The sequence below is a fragment of the Condylura cristata genome, unplaced genomic scaffold, assembly GCF_000260355.1.
Source record: "Condylura cristata isolate star-nosed mole 26May11 unplaced genomic scaffold, ConCri1.0 scaffold00014, whole genome shotgun sequence".
NCBI classification, from domain to species: domain Eukaryota; kingdom Metazoa; phylum Chordata; class Mammalia; order Eulipotyphla; family Talpidae; genus Condylura; species Condylura cristata.
The window spans coordinates 44,827,938-44,847,196 of NW_004567115.1; the positions used below are offsets into that span (position 1 = coordinate 44,827,938).

The window sequence follows — 19,259 nt, forward strand, 5'->3', positions numbered from 1 at the left end:
CCTCTCACCACCCCTGCATCTGTGGCCTGTACCCCAGTTTGGTATGCATAATAAATAAATCTTAAAAACACACACACACACACACACACACAAAATCACAAGGCATCACTCACCTCTCTCTCTTTTTTAACCTATGGCATCCCATTGTGTCTGAATAGAATCCAAATTTCTTATTTCAACTTCCCAAATGCTACAGGACATGACCTCTCCTTTCTTTAAGCCCATCTCCTGCTCTCCGCTATCAAATACACTCATTTAAACATTCCCCAAATATTTACTATATGTCTCAGTGACTCTTTCAGTGCTTGGAGTGAAGAAGGAAAGCGTCTTGCTTCAGGAGCTTGCCCTTTCCCTGCTGGTGCAACTCCATTTTTGCCTCAAGGTCTTAGCTGGCTTCCTGCTCTGAACCTGCCTTATCCAGATTTTCCTAGGGATGAATATATTTAGGTAGAGAGAGATGCATATAAATATAAATATAAGCCATAGCCAGTATGTTCACGACTCCCTAGCCTGTGATGGCTAGGTAAAGTCCCATTTCCTTGCTCAGAGTCCTTATGTAAGTTCTGCAAGTTTGCTGAGTTAAGGAATACGAAGTCCTTGACTAAGAAAAATAAGATAGATGCCGTCTATAATTTTGATGTTTATGTTATTAATTGTTGGTTAAATATCTCCAAATTATTTTCAGATTCAGGTGTTGACCACATTACAAATCAACTCCTTCACCTGAGTCCTAATTTGCAAAATACATTTCCAACATACTGGAAGATGATTTTCTCCCTAAGCTCGAGCTCTGCAGTAGAGCAAAGTACAGATACCCCCGACTTAACGATATGGTTTTTATCATGATGTCAACTGGAAAATAATTTTGAGATTTTTGATTGGAAACAAATTTTGACCCTTTGGTACATTATGTTCAAAATGTTTCCACGGCCAAGTGTTTAAACTTTTTATGATTGCATTTATCACATTGTATTAGAGTCACGGCTGGGTAACCACACTTCCTACTTTACGCCTGTTGTCTTGAAGAACCATCTGGTTTTGCATTTTAGCACTCTCAAAAGTGTCCTGGTTTAGACAATAAAGTCTATACTCCCTCAGGTTATGAGGCAGGTGCCTGGTGAGAGGCTGAGGCCCACCGGGGTGGTCTTCAGCTGAGTGTGGGTCTGTTTGAGAAATTGCTGAGGCTGGTGACCCAGAGATGTCTGGCCAACTTGCGTGCAGAGCTGGGCTTTGAGTGTAAACATGGGACCTGAAAGCTAGGCAGGAGAAGAGAATCCCATTCTGTTGCTGCTACTAAGAAGGACCTTAGAGATTCTGTTAGATCCTCTGAGGAAAGCAGTCCTCTCTCATTTTGCTACTACACCACATTGTCAAGGTGGGTGCAGAGACCGCCGCTGTTCTGACTGACTCTGAAGTTGCAAATATATTAGGAGAAGCAATTGAGGGCCTGAAGATTACTGTGAACCCTGTAGGCTGTGAAAACCCCTAAACCCGAGTTTCTAAGGACTCTGAAATATTCAGGTGGGGGTGGGATCAGATCTTCATGAGTCTTAATTATCAAACAAGGTTTCATTTAGTTTATATAATTTTCCTTTGAGTACTGCAATTGTGGGTTTATTACAGTTTAAGAGTATTTGGGTAAAGAAAACATTTGATAGGAAAGTACCTCATGTCCTGGTAATGATGTGGACTGAGAAAAGAAACTTTACTAAACAGTCAAGATCTTGGTTGTCTGTATTTTTAATTGTATTGTGAAAGAATCTTTAAATTGAAATCAGCTGACACCTTTGTCAGCCCAAAGCATGTGATTAAAGTACTGTGGGATTTTTTTGATATCTGGAGTGAGAACACTTGCCAATATCAATATGTTCATTCAGAGATATGTATTTGCAATATTGAAATGCGTTTTATCATAGCACTTCATTTTTTAAATTGCATAATTTTTTATTGAGGTTAGGTGTGCAACAGTTAGTGGCTTAGAGGTAGCACATAATGCTTTTTACAACTCAATGCTATTGAGTCTACTCACAGTGTTTTGCAGCCGTAAGCACTACCCATCTCTGTGACTTTGTCATTATCTCAAACAGAAACTCTTCTGATTAACAGTTCTCCCAGTTCCAACCTCCCTGTTCACTGGGAGTCCGCACAAGCATAGAGACTTACATTGCCACAATCATAGTCGGTGAGAGTGTTAGTGTGGAGTCTAAATATCTGTTGCTGTAGCTTCTTTTATCTTTCTCTTTTTTTTACATTGAAGAGTCTCTTAAGATGTCATTCTATGCTTACCGCTCACCTCTGTACTACCTTACATGTTCAGACTAACAGATGAGTAGTTTCACATACTTGTGCTATTTGCACTTTAAATTTAACTGACCCAAAAAGAACTTATTCTTTGTTGCGCACATCTTCTCTTGCTACCACCTTACATCCAAGAGAAGGAAACTTGCCCTCGCTTGTGTTTCCTTTCTCCACAAGGACTAATCTCCATCCCACTATTTGGAATGATTTTTAACTCCTCAACCTCTATGTCTAACAGCCACTGGCCAGGATGGTTTACTTGGAAAATGTCTCTCAAATCTTTCCTTTGTCATTTCCACTTTCAGCAACAATGCTAATGATATTTAGATTTACCTCATTTTTCATCTGCATGATTTCAATATTCCCTTCACAGACTCCCTTTTACTGGATTCTGCTGCATTTCATATTTTAGAAAGAGCTTCCTAAATCACCAGTCAGAAATGGCACATTTCAGAATGAAAATCTCCAAATACCTACAGATACTAAGTTTTTCTTTTAGCACACTTTTCCCCAAACTTATTCTCCTGTTGTTTCTTGTACTAAGTCATTTCTTACATACCTTACCTTCCAATGCCAGCTAATGTTCCACTATTCTGGGACCCTCACGCACTTTCATGTCTCTATGCCTTTGATCATGCTATTTCCCACCACCCTGGAATATGCCCATTAAGCCACATTCATGCTTTAGCATTCGGTTAGTCAGTATTAATTGCTAACTCTTCTTTTTCTAAAATACAAGTGTTTTTTTTTTTAAAAATGTAAGATGATACACTGTGTGCAATACATTTTCTTCTGTTGTATATGAGAGTTAATAATATACATAATGCACTTTTCTTGATTGTTTTTTTAAGATTTATTTTTGCATACAAGTGCTGGGGTACAGGCCAGAGTTGCAGGGGGTGAGAGGATTCACCAGAGACAGAGTGAGGAGAGGAACAGGCAGATCTGAGGGGAGCAGCAGGCTAGCGAAAGGAGGTCTGCTGCATCATGTGGGTTAGCTCCCTGGCTGGGGATTGAACTCCTGCTACAGTGGCTACCAATAGTTTCATAGTGCTGAGACTTAACCCCTGTGTGACCAGGGAGTCCCTCTTCTGGATTCCTATAATTGGTCAAGTGAACCTTCACATCACTTAATTTCTTTAGACACCTGCAAAATTATGGTGAAAGTATTATAAAAATAGACAGTGTTATAAACTATTTGTAATTGTGGTCACTTTCTTCCCCCTGAAGTTCTGATGATAGGGAACAGTTTTATTTTTGTTTCTTTTATGGTACCTATTTAATTCCTTCCTTGCACACAGTGTATCAGCTTAAACTTATTTGGATGTTTAGATTAAAACTTCCCTGAAATATAAAATAATGCCCTAAATTTATATATATTGTAGGTACTTGGGAACTACATTAAACTTGAATATGTGAGAAATGGGATTTCCCTTAAGAGTGAGAAAAGCACAAAATGAATCAGAATGATTTTAGGAGAACAAACCAAGCCCATAAGGTGACTGGCTAAATTAAGTCTCACATAAATTCTTGTAGTAATAATTGCAAGTATTAGGGATATTTGAGTCAATGAAAAGGGACACTGGTGAGGGGAAGAACAAAAGATAATTCTGCTTAACAGTATAAAATATAAAGAAATATGGAAGAAATTTGGGCAAGACGTACTAGAAAGTGACTTGAGCTACTAAATTTCGAACGTATTAGATCACCTCTTTTGAGGGAGTGATGCAATAATTATCTGGTTTGGTTTGATATAAAACAAAGTCTTTGATTCTGGTAATGTCTTGCTCCGATTCTATAATTATTAATCGACTTTCTGAAATATGGCAAAGAGAGAGAATGTATTGATCATATTCTGTAAGTTATCACTATAACTTTTTTTGTTGTTGTTCTAGATTTAAAAATCAGTGCTATTAAAAACACATTTGCTTGAAATACGTTGACAAAACCAGATTTCTGAGGCAGAGAACCAGACCAGAAGCCAATGCAAATTTATCCCCACAATAAAGACTCCTGTGGGGAAACTATTCCAATGCATTGGGTTTCACCTAACCCAGTAAAGCTTGGGCTCATTTGGGTTTTTCATTTCTCTGGTTATTATTGACAATTGCCATATCTCTCTTGGCTGGCTTTTGGCAAATATTATACATTATTTTCTTTGCCCCAAAGTGAAGGGAATGAGAGGGAGAAATACATATATGAATATGCGTGTGTGTGTGTATATATATATATATATATATGTGTGTGTGTGTGTGTGTGCAATAAAATGAAAAATCTCCAAAGTGAAATAAAATCAGTAACTGTAAAATCCTTCATAAACACAGTTGCCTGTATTACATTTTGCAGTTTAGTTTTAGAGGAAAAAAAATGTGTAATTCTGCACCAAAATTTCAGGAATAATAAAATTCACACACCATGAAAACAGTGTCTACAATTTCTGAGTATTTAATACATACAAATAAACCAGTTGATGGTCTCAGGATTGAAATGACACTGGTGTTGGAAGCTACTCACTGGATGACTGCTTGCTGGTTCTCTCAGTAAGAGCAACAGCTTTGACCCCACTTCTCTGGGCTCTTCTGTCTTTGCCTGGGAGCACAGGTGAGTCACAGGAAGCAAGAAGTCCAGTCTTAAACATGGCCACTCTCCTCAAGGAGCGTCTGTTCACACAGCTCTGGAATTGCTTGGCATGAGACAACTCTACTGTTTTCGTTGTTTTGATGAAAATTGTTAAAATTCTACACTTATTCCTCAGAGGTCAATAATAATCTTAAGATCTTCTCTGTGCTTTTATTAAAAGCAGATCTTTTTGTTCGTGCTCTTTTGGGCTGATTTTAAAATAAGAGGATACGTGTTGGTATTGCTTTCTTACATGGTCAAGCAAACACCAAAGCCAAATTGCAGAGACCACCTACTAATTTGGTTTAATCACATCTGACGATTTTTAAGTTGAAATTCACGAGAAAGTAGTAATGTGTATTAATTCAGGTGACACATAACCTAGTAGTTTCATCTGAAAAGTTGATTGTAAAAGTAGATCAAGCTAATAGTTAACTTTTCTCCAAAGGGGAAAACAATTTACCTAACACCTCCTCCCCCCCTCCCGCGGCCCCCCCCTCCCCAACACACACCTGATTCTTTAAAACAAACAAAAAGAAAGTAACCTGAGATTCTGGAATTCTTGTCTGCTTTCATTTTTAAAATAAATGAGAAACAAAGGATCATGATAAAAACAAAATAAATTCCGGATGGACACTAGTAATGTTTTTGCCTTCAAAGCTTCCTTCAGAAAATGTCAACAACTGAAATACGTAAAAAGTGACGAACCACTAGCAGACTGAACACAACATCTCAGAAATAGCGGTTCCCAAAACATACACATTTCTGATCCTGAGTTTCAAACTGTCGGGAACCAAGAGACGATGCCAGTGATGTATCCCTGCCACTCCACTCCCAGTTAACATACTCCCTGGGGAGGGGTCTGGGCGACAGAGTGGCGACCGGCTTCCCAGGTTGTCGCGCTGACAAACTGCAGCGGTGGTGAAGTCAAGGAGCCTGACAAAATCTCATTAATCATTTTAAATTAAATCCAACCTTGCCTGTCCAAGTTGGCTAAGAAGAAAGTCTTCCCCCGCTACCCCCACAACAAATGAAAATTTCCTCAGTAAAGATTTGGTATCTTTCTCTTGTTAGCTTTTAATTCAATGAGACAAAAATAAAATAAAACCACCATCTTTTCTAAGCTTGAAAACAAAACATTTGGCAATATGATTTAACGGGTTAAGTGTTTTTTAAAAATAAAACAACTTTGGAATAAAAATATTTGGAAATATTCTTAGTGGAATTAAGTGTGTCCTAGCTAAAACACCTGATTTTTAATCACTTAGAAAGACAAAATAAGGAAAAAAATGCAGTTTCTATATTTTTTTGCTCTATTTTATTCCAGTCTCCTTTCCATTCATAGGTTTTTACTTTGTCTTACATAGTTATGTGTGTACACATATATGCATATTTTGTTTCCTTTTATTTATTATGTTTTCCATGTTACTTATAAACATCATTTAATAGTAATATATCATGAAGATGTGTTTTAGCCTATTTAACTAGCACTTAGTACAGTGTCTGGTATATAGTATGTAGTTGAATTAGTTGACTACTTATTGGCTATGGGTTACAACAGCCTCAAGTTTGGGATATTCCAGTGGTTTTCAGCTTTTTTCAATTAAAAACAATGACATAATTAAGGGTGTCCCTACTGAATTGCCCTACTTTGTGTGGTTCCAGAGTGTATATATTCACCTATGAATGCTTGAAAAGAAACTGAAGATGGTGTTATTTCTATGATATTTGAGAAAAACTTCACTTTAAGCACAGGAAAACAGACCCCAACTAGAATAAACAGTTTATTGTTTTAAATACTAAACCTTCTGAATAAGCTTACTCTCGTTAAGCACCATATTAATAGCAATGTCAAGAATGTAGAGAAAGAATAAGATCAATAATTTAAATCCATGAAGTTAAAAAAGATAAAACAATCCTAAGGCAGTAGTGGTCCAAATATTCAAAACAAGAAGTTCCAGGGAGGTGAATTTATACCTAGAATAATATATAGGTTGGGGCTGCATTAATAATTTTTACGAGTTAATTTTAAAATATTTAAAAAATTTAGTTTGATGCGCGCGCGCGCGCGCGCGCGCGCGCGCGTGTGTGTGTGTGTGTGTGTGTGTGTGTGTGTGTGTAGGAACAGTTAAGGCCATCTTTTTTTATTCTTATGTAAAAACTCAATCATCAGAGTTCAAAGAATTCAATTGTATTTACTGAGAAACTGCTCTGAGCTAACACCTGTGTTAGCATAAAAGAACAACATTTACATCTGAAAAAAAAAACTGAGAAAGCTGGTCTAGAGAGAATAGAGTCTGAATGGGATAATCACTCCAATATTGTCACAAAGTTTGTATTTTATGTGGAATACAATCTTAGCTGTTGATAGAATGCATCAAGTTGCAAATTTAGATAAGGGTTTGGTTTCCACAGGGCTATGCATTTGTGAAGATCACTGCTGAGGACACTTAAGATTTGCACATTCCATTCCATTTTATTTGAAAAGAAAAAAGCTAAAAAATTATCTTTAGCTAATGATGTGCACGTTGAAGTCTTTAGGAATGAAGTCTACTGATGCATGGCTTATTCTGGCCTATATAAAAACAGCAGGATGGGTTGACTGATAGCGGATGAATGAATGCAGTAAAAGTGTACACAGCAAAATTTATGATAGAATCTAGGTGATGGGTGTGCAGTATTACAATGAAAATAATCTTTTTTTACATACCCAGGAATTTTCATAAGAAAACACTGATAAAAAAAATAGTGACAATCTACACTTATAATCTGGTCTGGGTGGAAAAATAGAACAGAAAAAAAAAGGAAGGGAAAATAAAGGAAATTAGTAAATAGAATTAGATACTAACAAAAGAAGAAAAGTGATAGTTAAAAAGATAAAATATAGAAGCAGAGAGAGAACCAAATGGTAGAGAGATGGAGAGAAAGAAAACCAAGACAACAAAGAGAGGAGACATATGACAAGGAAAGTTCAACATATTAATATCACTACGCTGTATTTTGAAACACACAGTAAATTAGTTTTGAAGATCATTTGAATTACTGTCATAGAATTCAAAATTATGAACATGTAAAAAATAGATATTTCACAAACTTAGAAATTACTACCAAGCTAAAGGCCCTTTGACTTTAAAAGTTGTTTGATTGCCTTGTTTTATCTCTGCAATGTCTGGAGCACGTCACTCCCGTTGTAGTAGCCACTAGACTGACTGAAAGCCAAGTCTGGAGGGGACTAGTGGAACTGGGACTCCTCAAAGCCTCCGAGCCAGCTGCGCGGCCTATCGCCTGGCTTATCATCCCAATGCTGATGCTGTTCACCTGGAAGTATGTCCAGGGAACTTTGGAATGACATAATTGTTCGTGAAGACATACTGCATAGGTTTGCTGTCCATGAAGCAGCGTTTCTGTTCATGGCCTGGTGATCTGTGAAGGCAAGAGTCCATTTTGTATACCCTTGAGAAATACTGAATGACTAAATGAATGCATACTATCATTCTCAATATTTTCTTCTCAGCAGACTCAGAAATTATCAAGATTAGGAGGATAATGAAGTTTGACTATTTCAGATATAGCCAAAGGTTTATTACTAGCATTCTAATAACATTTTTATTATTATATTTGTACATCTCAGATTTAACAGTTTGCTATTGTAAGTGGTTTAAATAACTTATGGAGATTTGGCTACAGTTTTAAAAATGAAAAGGTCAAGTGATTAATTTATAAAAGTAAATGCAAGATTTGCATAGTCAGTAGTAACAAATTAATACTCCTTTCGCAGTTCAAAGGAAAGAGAGGCTGATATTGGTTTCCATGTAAAGTCATGTCCAACTTTTCCAGAGACGACAACCACAGATCAGATTCAAATAAATTTCAGAACTCAGTTTGAGAGAAAAAGGAAAGACTTTAGTCAAAATATTTACAATAAAATAATTATGATTATAAATCTCTTTAGTTAAGTATGTACACATTACATGGTATTTTAAAAAAGAATGGAAACGAATAAAGTTTTTCAGGCAAATCTAACACACATACCGTCTTTTAGAGCACAATGTCAGTTTAACATTCCTAAATAGCTGTATCAGACAGTAGCTCTGCTTTGTGCAAAACATGATGAGAAAAATGGAGAAAAATTCAGCAAAATTCTTTAGTTCCCCAAGGAAATTAATTACTAGAAAAGAAAGCAGGGAAAGAGGAAAAGGCTGTACACTCAAGCTTGATTGTGTACAGAGGCTAGACTGAGCAGCACTGACGTGACCCCCCATATCTCCAAGTCAGTCTTCGGGTAGTGTGAGTTTGAAGTTAAAGTTGAAGTCCCAGCAATGATGCTCACGCAGCAACGTGGCCAATAAGGTAGATGTTGTCATAAAGGTGCCCCACAAAATCTTCACTGATGTTCTGAGCAGCACGTCGGGTATTTCGAATAAATTCTCTTTTTGACATTTTATTCTTCACATGAGGGCTACTGAGGTCAATGGAAAGTAGAATTAAAGAGTAGCACAGCACATAGACAGCATCTGGGAGGAAAAAGAAACATTTCAAGTTACTGGTGAGTTCTGTGGTTCAATAGGCATGATATACTACAACATGCTCAGAATTTTGAGATCCCCAGATTATAAGGAGAGATGAGAAGACCAGCTCATCAAGTTTGCCGGGGCCTCTTCCAATTTTAGCATTGAAAGCTCTGGGTCCTGTGCAACTCCTCAGTCTGGAAAATAAGGATGGTCAGTAATCCTGACTAAACACCAGTTCAGTATGTATTTTCTCCAAATCAGAAGAACTTGAGAACAATTTAGTAGCTTACAGTGAAAACTCTAAATTTTAAAATTCCAGATTTGGCTTTATTTTCACCCTTGCTTTCAAATATGATATTGCCAATTACCCTCCCATAAAGTGCATCTGTACTGTTAATGTATTTATTTTCCCACTCACTCTAAAGAAAAGTCATATTTATTTACATATCCTTTTGAAAAACATTAATTTGAAAGTATCTTTAATGATAAGAAAATGTACTAACTTGATAAAGAAAATAAAATAAATGTAAATAACTTATGAAACTATAAAATTAATATTATCATTTGAGATGCATATTTTAAAGGTCTAGAATTTACATATCAACCCTCAAAAGCTTATCTTTAGAGGAAAAGATAGGTAAAGCTGAGGGTATGGCAATAAAACATTTTCTTCTTCATATATACTAGGGCAATAGTTGATGTTTCCTATTAAAAGAATCACACACTCAGCCCTCCCTGGTGGCACAGTGGGCTAAAGTACAGCACTCAGAAGCTAAAGCCACTTCCGCATGAGTTTGATTCCCGCCTGCCCCGGAGGTGACCCACATGGTGCGGCAAACCTCTCCTGACCTGCCCGCTGCTCCCCTCAGCAGTGTACTTCGTAGATCTGCCTGTTCTGTTCCCTACTCTGTCTCTGGTGAATCCTCTCACCATGCCTAAGCCTCTGGCCTGTACCCCAGTTCTGTATGTACAAATAAATAAATCTTTAAAAAAAAAAAAAAGAATCACATACTGCATGATCCACCTGCTACTTGATAAGGCTACTTGATACTTGATACTATGTGCTTTATTTTTCATTACGTTTTTATACTTCAAATTCTACAGTCTGAATAAAGCTAAACGCAACACTGTCTTACAAAAGCATATTCAAAAATTTCATATAAGTGAATGTTTTGCATTCTCTTCTTACTTTTTAACACAACTCACAAGATGAGCACAACAAAACTTTTGATTTGGAGAGAAAATAAAACTATCACATGAAAGCAATACATAGGTCATTTAGGCTACATCAAGAATATACACATAGCGAAACCTAATAGTCTTAAAAATGTACTGTAGTAGAAAAACTCAGTATGTTACCTAGGCAATATGTGGATTTTTCAAACCTTTCAAAATTAAGCTAGTAAAACAGGTCAGTGCTCAAACAAGAATAATTTTAAAGAATTAATATAGTTGCCCCTTCCAATTACTATATAAAACTGGTAGCTGTGACAAACTGAAGTAGCCATTGCTACGAGCAGAGAAACAAGTATTTGTAATTACTAGAAGCATTTCTCCCTGTAGTAAGGACAATTTCTCTTATAATATTTTTACCTGGAAATGAGGGGATGAAGGGAGTGAGGAAAAAAAGAATTCACTATTATCTTACCAGGACTAAGGCCCAGTTCTCTCATTAAATCAGGGTTACAAACACAGAATCTATGTGAGAACTTTGTTATTAGAGTTTCAAGATACTCCCCACGCTCTTCAGGGGCATGGATGTGACGAAAAAATTCTCTCAGTGCATTGGGCAAGAATTGATTTCTAAAATTATGCAAGGTTACAAGGTCATCCAAGACATCTCTCCTAGTAGAAAAAGAAAAAACAAGTACAAATCTGGTTAATTTTCTCTCTCTCAAGAAACAATAAGAAAAATACATTGTTTTGATAAAAAACAATTAAAAGCATTACTTAATTTATTTCTGATGAAAACTTATTATTTTTTTTTTTACCTTTCATCAAGATAGATCCTCAGTTTTTTCCAATTTAGTGTTCTTGTACAGAAGATAAACTTTGCTATTTCCTTTGGTGAATCTTCTAGGATACCCCTGGCCATAAAGTAGTTCACTCCCTAAGAGAGAAAGACAAATCTATATAAATAAAACTGGTCTTTGCTTATAACTTCCACAATTAGGCAACATTGGAACAACAGCTATAAATTCTTTTCGGCATGAATAGGCTTTTAATAGCTTTAAACATGCAAAATACAAGCTAGAACTTACACTGAAAATTATTTGTGACTGATAGTTTCCATGCAATGAAAAGTAGGAAATTCAAAGTTAAGACTCCTATGTACATCTTAATTCAATTTTCTGGCTCCTTTCAGTTAAAACTAACTATATAAGAATATGGTCTAAATGGGGTGAAGAAGAGGAGAAGCTATTACATCTATTTTTAAATAAGCCCTGAAACGAATACTTCCACTGCTGATAACTTCTTAAAGCTTAGCTATATAGTCTAATACACTTTTCAAGAAAATAGTTTCTTGGAAAAAAATAAAGTGATTCTCCAAATGATAGCTTAATACTTTCATTCTGAAAAGAAAAAGAACTGAATTACTAATTTAAAATAAAGTAGGCACAGTTCCAAGCTGGTTTATGGGCCTTACACACTTTGGCTTTAAGCATTGCTACGTGCTACAAGAATTTAGCTCCAATGTACACAGAGGCAAAGCATCATAAGGCAAAGCAATTTCAATGTTTTTCACAGGCTTTATCTTTGAATTTCCTTTTCTCTGCATGCACAGTTTTCCAGAGAGCATTACCATAAGTTTGTACCTACTTTAGATTTAAATCAAAAACAACAAAACATCAACAACAACAACAAAACAACCCAAACATTGAAACCAATGTTCCCTCATGGATATGGAGGCCACATTCAAATAAATGCCTTATGTGTATTTGAATGCGCGGTTATTGAAATAAAAGGCAGGTGTATTTATTTCAACTCACTGTTATCCAGATACATGCATTCCCATGAATGCTCATGTCTGGATAATAGCACATTGTGTGCTTCTAATTGGTAGAGAAAATGATGTATTATATACACGCAACATACTGTTTTCACACATAAAATTCCTTTAGCATTTTTTCCCTCGACACTTACATAGTACTGAGAAACAATACATATCAGGAATTCAAAAAGTTGGAAGAATTTTATAAAACTCTTCAAGATAAAACTCATAAAATTTTTATATCAGAAAAATTTAAAGCAATTTGGTGCCATGCAGTAATGCTTTTGAAAAGTTGTAATCATTTGTAAATTATAACTCAAAGATAAGTTTTTTATATAAAACTAATCTTATGAGCCACCAGCACAATAGCCTAATAGCAATGCTATCAAATTCTTGTGTGAATTTTAATAGTGCCAGAGCAATGCTAAAGCACTGACTTTAAAAATGTATATAAAGAACAAAATGTGAAAACATGAAACTTTCTTGTCCACTCAACTGTAAGCCATATTTCAGACTGCATCCTGGACATAACATAACATGATCAAGATGGGAAAGCCAAAAATCTGTTTGGAATGAAATCAGCAATTGTCTGAGGGGGCAGGAACGAGAAAAATGGGAATGCTTCTTCCATCCTTTCCTCCATTAGTGTGAATAATCGAGAGTTGACTGTATATTTAGTTGATCTATTTAGTAAAAAATTAAACAGGTTTACTTTTTTCCAAAAAGTCTTTCATTCAAAAAAATAACAATATTTTAGAAGTATTTCTGGTGCTTAATTTCAGTCCAAGTGACTCAAACACAAAGGAATGTCAATTAAGCATTATTTAATAGGTTCGTTATATTGATATATAAATCGATATTTAAGAGATGTCAAACTTACTGTAATCTACGTTTAAAAAGTATACTAAATAAAAAAAACCCCACTACCATGGTTCATTAAAGAGTATATAATTCTCTAATTACATGATATATGGCATTTTAATATCCTTTGATGATAAAAAATTAACATTGCTATGTATCTCATGTATGCATTGTAAAACATACTGTTGGCCATTTCCTTTTTTGTGAAATATGTGATTTGAGAATTTAAAATCTAGTTAAATTGAATTCCTAAAAATCAGTCAAATACAGACAGAGTAAGTACATACACAGTTTTAAACTCACTGCTAAACATGGCTTGAAATAAGTCAACTCTATTGGTTTTATGAGGAAAGGAGGCATTAGTTTCTAAGCTGGGATTCTTCTGGAAAGGAAGGTTAATTCAGAAAGCCTAGCAAAGTGAGGGGTAAAGGATACAAATAGAAAAAGGCACCAGGCCAGATTAAATTGTTCAGTAAGCAAGCTGACAACCCTCTGAATTCCTATCTTGTTATGTAAGCAACGAAATACAGAAGAAATCATAGCATGAGGCCTTTTGAATAACCATACATTTGTTTAATAAGTAGTATAAGTATTTCTGAGTTTTAATAAAGTTTTGGTGAATGGTACGATAGGCCTCTAGACCACTTAACACATTAACCACCAATCAGGATTAGAATGCCCAGCAGTGTTGTGTGTGTGTGTGTGTGGGGGGGTAGTCGGGCCAGGGGAGTCTCTCACACAAAGAAAATCATATAGATATTAACACAGTTTCCAGAAAAAGAAAGTAGCTCACTATTATCTACCAGATTCAGAATAATATAGTCCAGTTCTGGATGTTACCTTTTTTTATACGGCACGCTGACAAACTAGAACTATGTGAGTAAAGGAAATCAGAACCTATAAGACTGCTGAGAATCCAGAATCCCGGTTATGTTAGGGGAAGTTGAAGAATTTAGGGGTTTTAGGCCCACAGAAACAGATAATTAGAAAAGAGGAAAAGATGAAGCCTTTTAGGCATTTGAAGGGCTGTGTCACAAGGAAAATAAGACACTGTAGCTTTGGTAATGAGTTGAAGCTGACGACAGCTACAGAGCTTCTTCCCAGAAGAACACACACACTTCTTGACATACTTATTTTACAACAGAAGTCAAATGCGTGTGACCCACCCAGGACTGCAGGTCAGGAGTCCTTATTCTAGACGCACGTAGGAGCAGAGCTGGCCAAGCTGAGGTCAGAAAGTGGGCCGCGCACCGCAGGGAGGTGACAGAGGCCATCCCACTCCCCCTGCTCACTGCTGGCATTCACCTGCCTCGATTTTTATTTCTTTACAATTTCAAAGCAAGCTGACGCCTCAGATTTATTACTGCTTTGTTTAATTTATATATACTTTAACCCAGTGATACCAACTCCATTCAACTTTTAAAGTTATGGAATTGTAACCACCATAGTGTAGTTCGTTTTTTTTCCATCTGGGGATAACCCCGAGACATTTCTGTCATATAACCTTGAGATAAATCAGGATGATGTCAGACTTATAAGGAGTTGATTCCACAGCATGAAGGTAAGTACGTGGCAGCTGAAAGGGAGCGATGGGTAAAGATGGATTTGAAAAATATTTTTTGTTGTTGTTGCTCATTTTTCTTTTTTTTAAAGATTTATTTATTTATGCACATAAGAACTGGAGTATAGGCCAGAGGTGTGGTAGGTGAGAGGATTCACTAGAGACAGAGTAGGGAGCAGAATAGGCAGACTAACACAAATACACTCCTGAGGGGAGTAGTGGGCGGGTCAGGAGAGGTCTGCCGTGCCATGTGGGTACTTCCCTGGAGGGGGATGGATGCAGAGGGAGTTGCTAAAAACAGTCACACATACATCCTAAATTACTTGTAGCTGGAAGATGTCAACAGGAAAGTTAACATAAAGGAGGAAGATTTAAAAAAATGGACAGTTTCCTCTAGTGGAAAATGGACAGTTTCCTCTAGTGGAGTTCCGGGAGGTGGAAAAATAATGACGTCAGATAAAAATACATTAATTTCATGTTTAGGGTTTTAATAATAATTTAGTTCCTGTCAGTCAGTTCTAAGACTCAAACAGAAAAAGTCATACTGTGAGTTCTCAAGTCCCCTTCCCCAAACACAGTGACACAGAGCAATAAAATGAATATGCAGATACTTCATAAATGATAAACTACTACTAGTAATTAAACATAACAATCATTACTGCAATTACTAATGACAAAAGTTGCTGCTATATGAGGTATAATAAGCTTTTTTGGAAAAGGCTTTTTATCTTAATCTATGAATTAGAAAGTATTTTAATCAAAAGATGATAAATTATTAGGTTAAGGTATGATTAATAATTAAGCTAATGAGAAAACAACACATCTGAATGTCAGTGTTAGTTAATTTAGAATCCTGCTTTATAAGAAAATCACACGCAAATAATGTGTTTTCCATGTGTATATATATTTACTGTATATTTAAATAACTAACTTTACTTTGACAAATACAAATGATACTTTTATTGTATGATTCTAGGTAGACTTATAATGTTACCTAATATTTTATTAGCTGTGACAATTTAAAAATAAACATTGAAATACCCCTAAAATCTTCATGGTAGACAGAGAAGCAAGCTGGGATTTAAATGGTACTTTCGTGACCAGCATGTGTATGTACTTACTCATGTAGTACAGTACTGGCTTAGCATACTAGCATTTCACCCCAGATACATGTGATTATTACTTAAAATGTCCTCATAAAAGGTTAAGCTAAATAGGACCATTGAAGCAAAATGCTATTGCATATGGAAGAGAATGCTCACCAGATACAAGGAAATAAAATTAAAGGCGAAGCCACGAAGAGCAAGTATGTACCTACCAGACTCCAACAATCCTAGGAGAGGAAGGACCCCAAAACCTGGCTCTTAGGCTGTTGGAGGTTGAACTGGAGTTCCATGCTGGTGATCACTTAGCGGTACCGTGCATTTAACATTTTATTTTACTTAATCTTTACACCACCACCACTGAACACCCACATTGTCCCCACTTTTAAGATGGAGAAAGTGGAGCATAAAGAGGTTAAGTAATTTCCCAAGATCAAAGCCATACAGTAAGAGATATTTAATATTATTGAATACATGTTTGAATCTATCTTTACAAAGCCTCCAGGTGACTTAAAGAAGAGCTATAAACTTTTTAGGTTTATATAATTTAGCTGAGGAGAAAAGGGAAAATAACAATACATCAACAAAACCTTGAGATGGACAAAAATTCCAGCATTACTATGAAATGCCTCAAAATACAAACTCTCAAAGGCCAGAATCAGCAGTCCATACAATAAAAGGCAGCAGGTCAATCAGATGACATGATTAACTGCTAACATCAAAAGTAGTTCTCCAAAATCTTAAGACTCTGATTATCAGCAAGGCACAACTATGAAATAATAAAAAAAAAATTACATCATCTTATGGATAAATGAGCAGTTAGCTGGTTTATAAAAATGCTTTCAGTGTGCTGCTTCCTTCACATTTCCATAGATCAAAAGACACAATTCAACTGATGGATGGCATACAATTGCAACCGCCAAAAATGCAAGAAAGACTGTCGTTTAGATTTCTAAGCAAGCACTAATAACTGGAGTGACATCTACTGTGTCATCACAGCTGAGAACTTAAATCTAGAGATGACCTCAGGTTTGACTACTACTGTGGTCACAGAGATGAAAACACATTTGGTGTGTCAAGATGATCAGATAGTGTATAAGAAAATAAAAGGCAAACAGATTTTTCTTTGAAATATACTTGAAATTGCAGAGTGTCTAGGTCTACTTCTATGTTGGTAACAAAATTCAAAGATGAAACATCTTGTTCATATGCATTTCCTATTTTTCAATTTGGTTTTGGTTATCTGGATACTGTGGTGCTAAAACATCCTAATTAAAATACTGTAACTTTACTCTCTCGTTTAGTCCAAAATTCTCGGTCTATACTTGGCTCTCATTCAATGGTCACTGGCAAATGGGGACAAAACTAATGAAATTCCCAATGCTTATTTTTATAAAAATAATTATATAAACTGAGTTTAAACTGAATTTGGGTAGTAATAACAACAACAATACCAGTAATGACACGTTAAGGTGTTTTTGAGTGTGAACAAGAAGAATCCTGATTCAAAAACAGTGAACAGATGGATTACCTTCTTCCAACTACTATGGCCCAAGGGCTGTTAGGCTCACAGCTGGCATCACGGACCCAATTCCTTCCTGCCACTGTGCTCTTCTCAGCCTGTTGCTCATGACCCTCAGGGCTGCAAGATGGCGCAGGTGCGACTGCCATTCCATCCTCCTCTATCATGGCCAGAATGCATGCTTGTACATGTGAACACACACATGTAGCTACATCCCTTTATCTCTATTCAAAATCTGAAAAAACCCTCTCTCCCAATTTCAGAACTGGATTGCATGTATGTCACTGATCCAAGGGGAATGGAATTAACTTGATTAGCTTGAAATAACTTATATCCAACTCTTGAAGCTCGGAATGGAGTTAGCCTCTCCAGATGGCTGAGGATTTGAAGTAACTGGATTTAAACTCTGGCCATGTAGAATCACTGCATGTGTTTTAAAAGTTATTTTAAACAAAATATGGTAGGATTAGAAAGAACTATGAAACTTTTTTTCTTTTCACTAATATCTCTTTGTTTTCCCCACTGAATCATAGTTAACTCTCCTCTCGTAAGTGGGTTTACTCATCTCAACCACAGCGTAACTGCCTATCTTCACTCTTTTTTCCTCCTGTTTCTCAGTGATAGGAAAAGCTATGAAGCAAAAAAAAAAAAAAAAAAAAGTAGTCTGCAAGCAATTGAATTGAGAGTCTGGTGCAATATTCTTCTTTTGGGTGTTAAGGCCCTTAAAGTAGCAGGGCTCAGAAACAAGGAAAGTGGAATCACAAATTTGTAAATGGTTCACCGGTAAGAAATGTGCTGCAGATGTTTCACTCTTTTCACAACTTCCAGAATCTCAGCTGAGGTAGCTATGCCATGGCACATCAAAGCCTATCACATAATCCTTTCTGTTCTGTTCTCTCTTAGTCTAGGGGTGTTCATGTGATTCCCTTTGGTTCAATTTAAGATGAGCAGAAGTATAAAGTGAGGATCCTGGAAGTATTTTTTCCTTCTAATGTGCATAAAGAATTTGTCTGTCCCTTTCTTTTACAGAGGACAACGCGATATCAACTTTTGCATGAGAATGTGATATTCTGAGCCATCTTGGTATAGAGAAAGGTTAAAGTCAACACACAAGAGCCCACGATGAGATCAGTGTATCACTGAAATGACTGTTATATCCACCTCTGAGTCTATTTTTAAAAAAGTCCATGGTGGAAGCTACTATTCGTTACATTCTGTTTCTTCAAGTCCATTCACCCTACTTGGCAGGGAAAAGTGGGCAGTGCAGGACGCAGACCCTAAAACTGAGTGGAGCAGCAGCAGTACTCCTGGATCCAGTTGAACGTATAACAAAAGTGATGAGTTTTGGACTCAGTCATTTTCCTTTTCCTGCTATCAGCACTGCGCAAGTATGCACGTCTTACTGTCAACATGGCTTAGGTTCTACTATCTACAATTCAGTTTTTCCTTGAATAACTGATTTGGTAGATAGATAAAGTCCAATTTCCAGGTCTGTAAACTAAGGATAAAATATCAAAATGCAAATACATTTCCAAACTAAAAGCATCTCAGTGGCCTGCCAGTCTTCCCTGGGAAAACCCCTGTCAGGTGCGTGTGGAGAATGACATGCCAAGGATGTAGTGATGGATGATCTGTCCTAATTACTTGTCAAGGATACTTACAGCATTGTCTCCTGGCAAGTTTCTGAAATCAATATTGCTCTTAGGTTTGTTGCCCTATCCTTATTTTCTGAACACTTTCCTTAATCTAGAACATGGCTAAATCTCTCAATCTGTCAAAACTCAACTCTCAG

The 19,259-nt window shown here is 36.3% G+C and overlaps 1 protein-coding gene across 2 annotated transcripts in view; it reads right to left on the reverse strand.

Moving 5' to 3' along the window:
* Positions 1 to 7,823: 7,823 nt before the first annotated feature.
* Positions 7,824 to 19,259, reverse strand: part of FBXO8 (F-box protein 8) — a 32,159-nt gene continuing 20,723 nt past the window's right edge. Inside the window, exons 4-6 of one of the 2 annotated variants that reach the window (XM_004682400.2) lie at positions 11,420 to 11,538; positions 11,077 to 11,273; positions 7,824 to 9,431 (exon numbers count right to left, since the gene is read on the reverse strand). In XM_004682400.2, coding sequence (XP_004682457.1) covers positions 9,244 to 9,431; positions 11,077 to 11,273; positions 11,420 to 11,538 — 504 coding nt within the window. In that variant the 3' untranslated portion in view covers positions 7,824 to 9,243. The remainder of the gene's footprint in view (positions 9,432 to 11,076; positions 11,274 to 11,419; positions 11,539 to 19,259) is intronic. The other variant, XM_012725024.1, reaches the window with a different exon arrangement.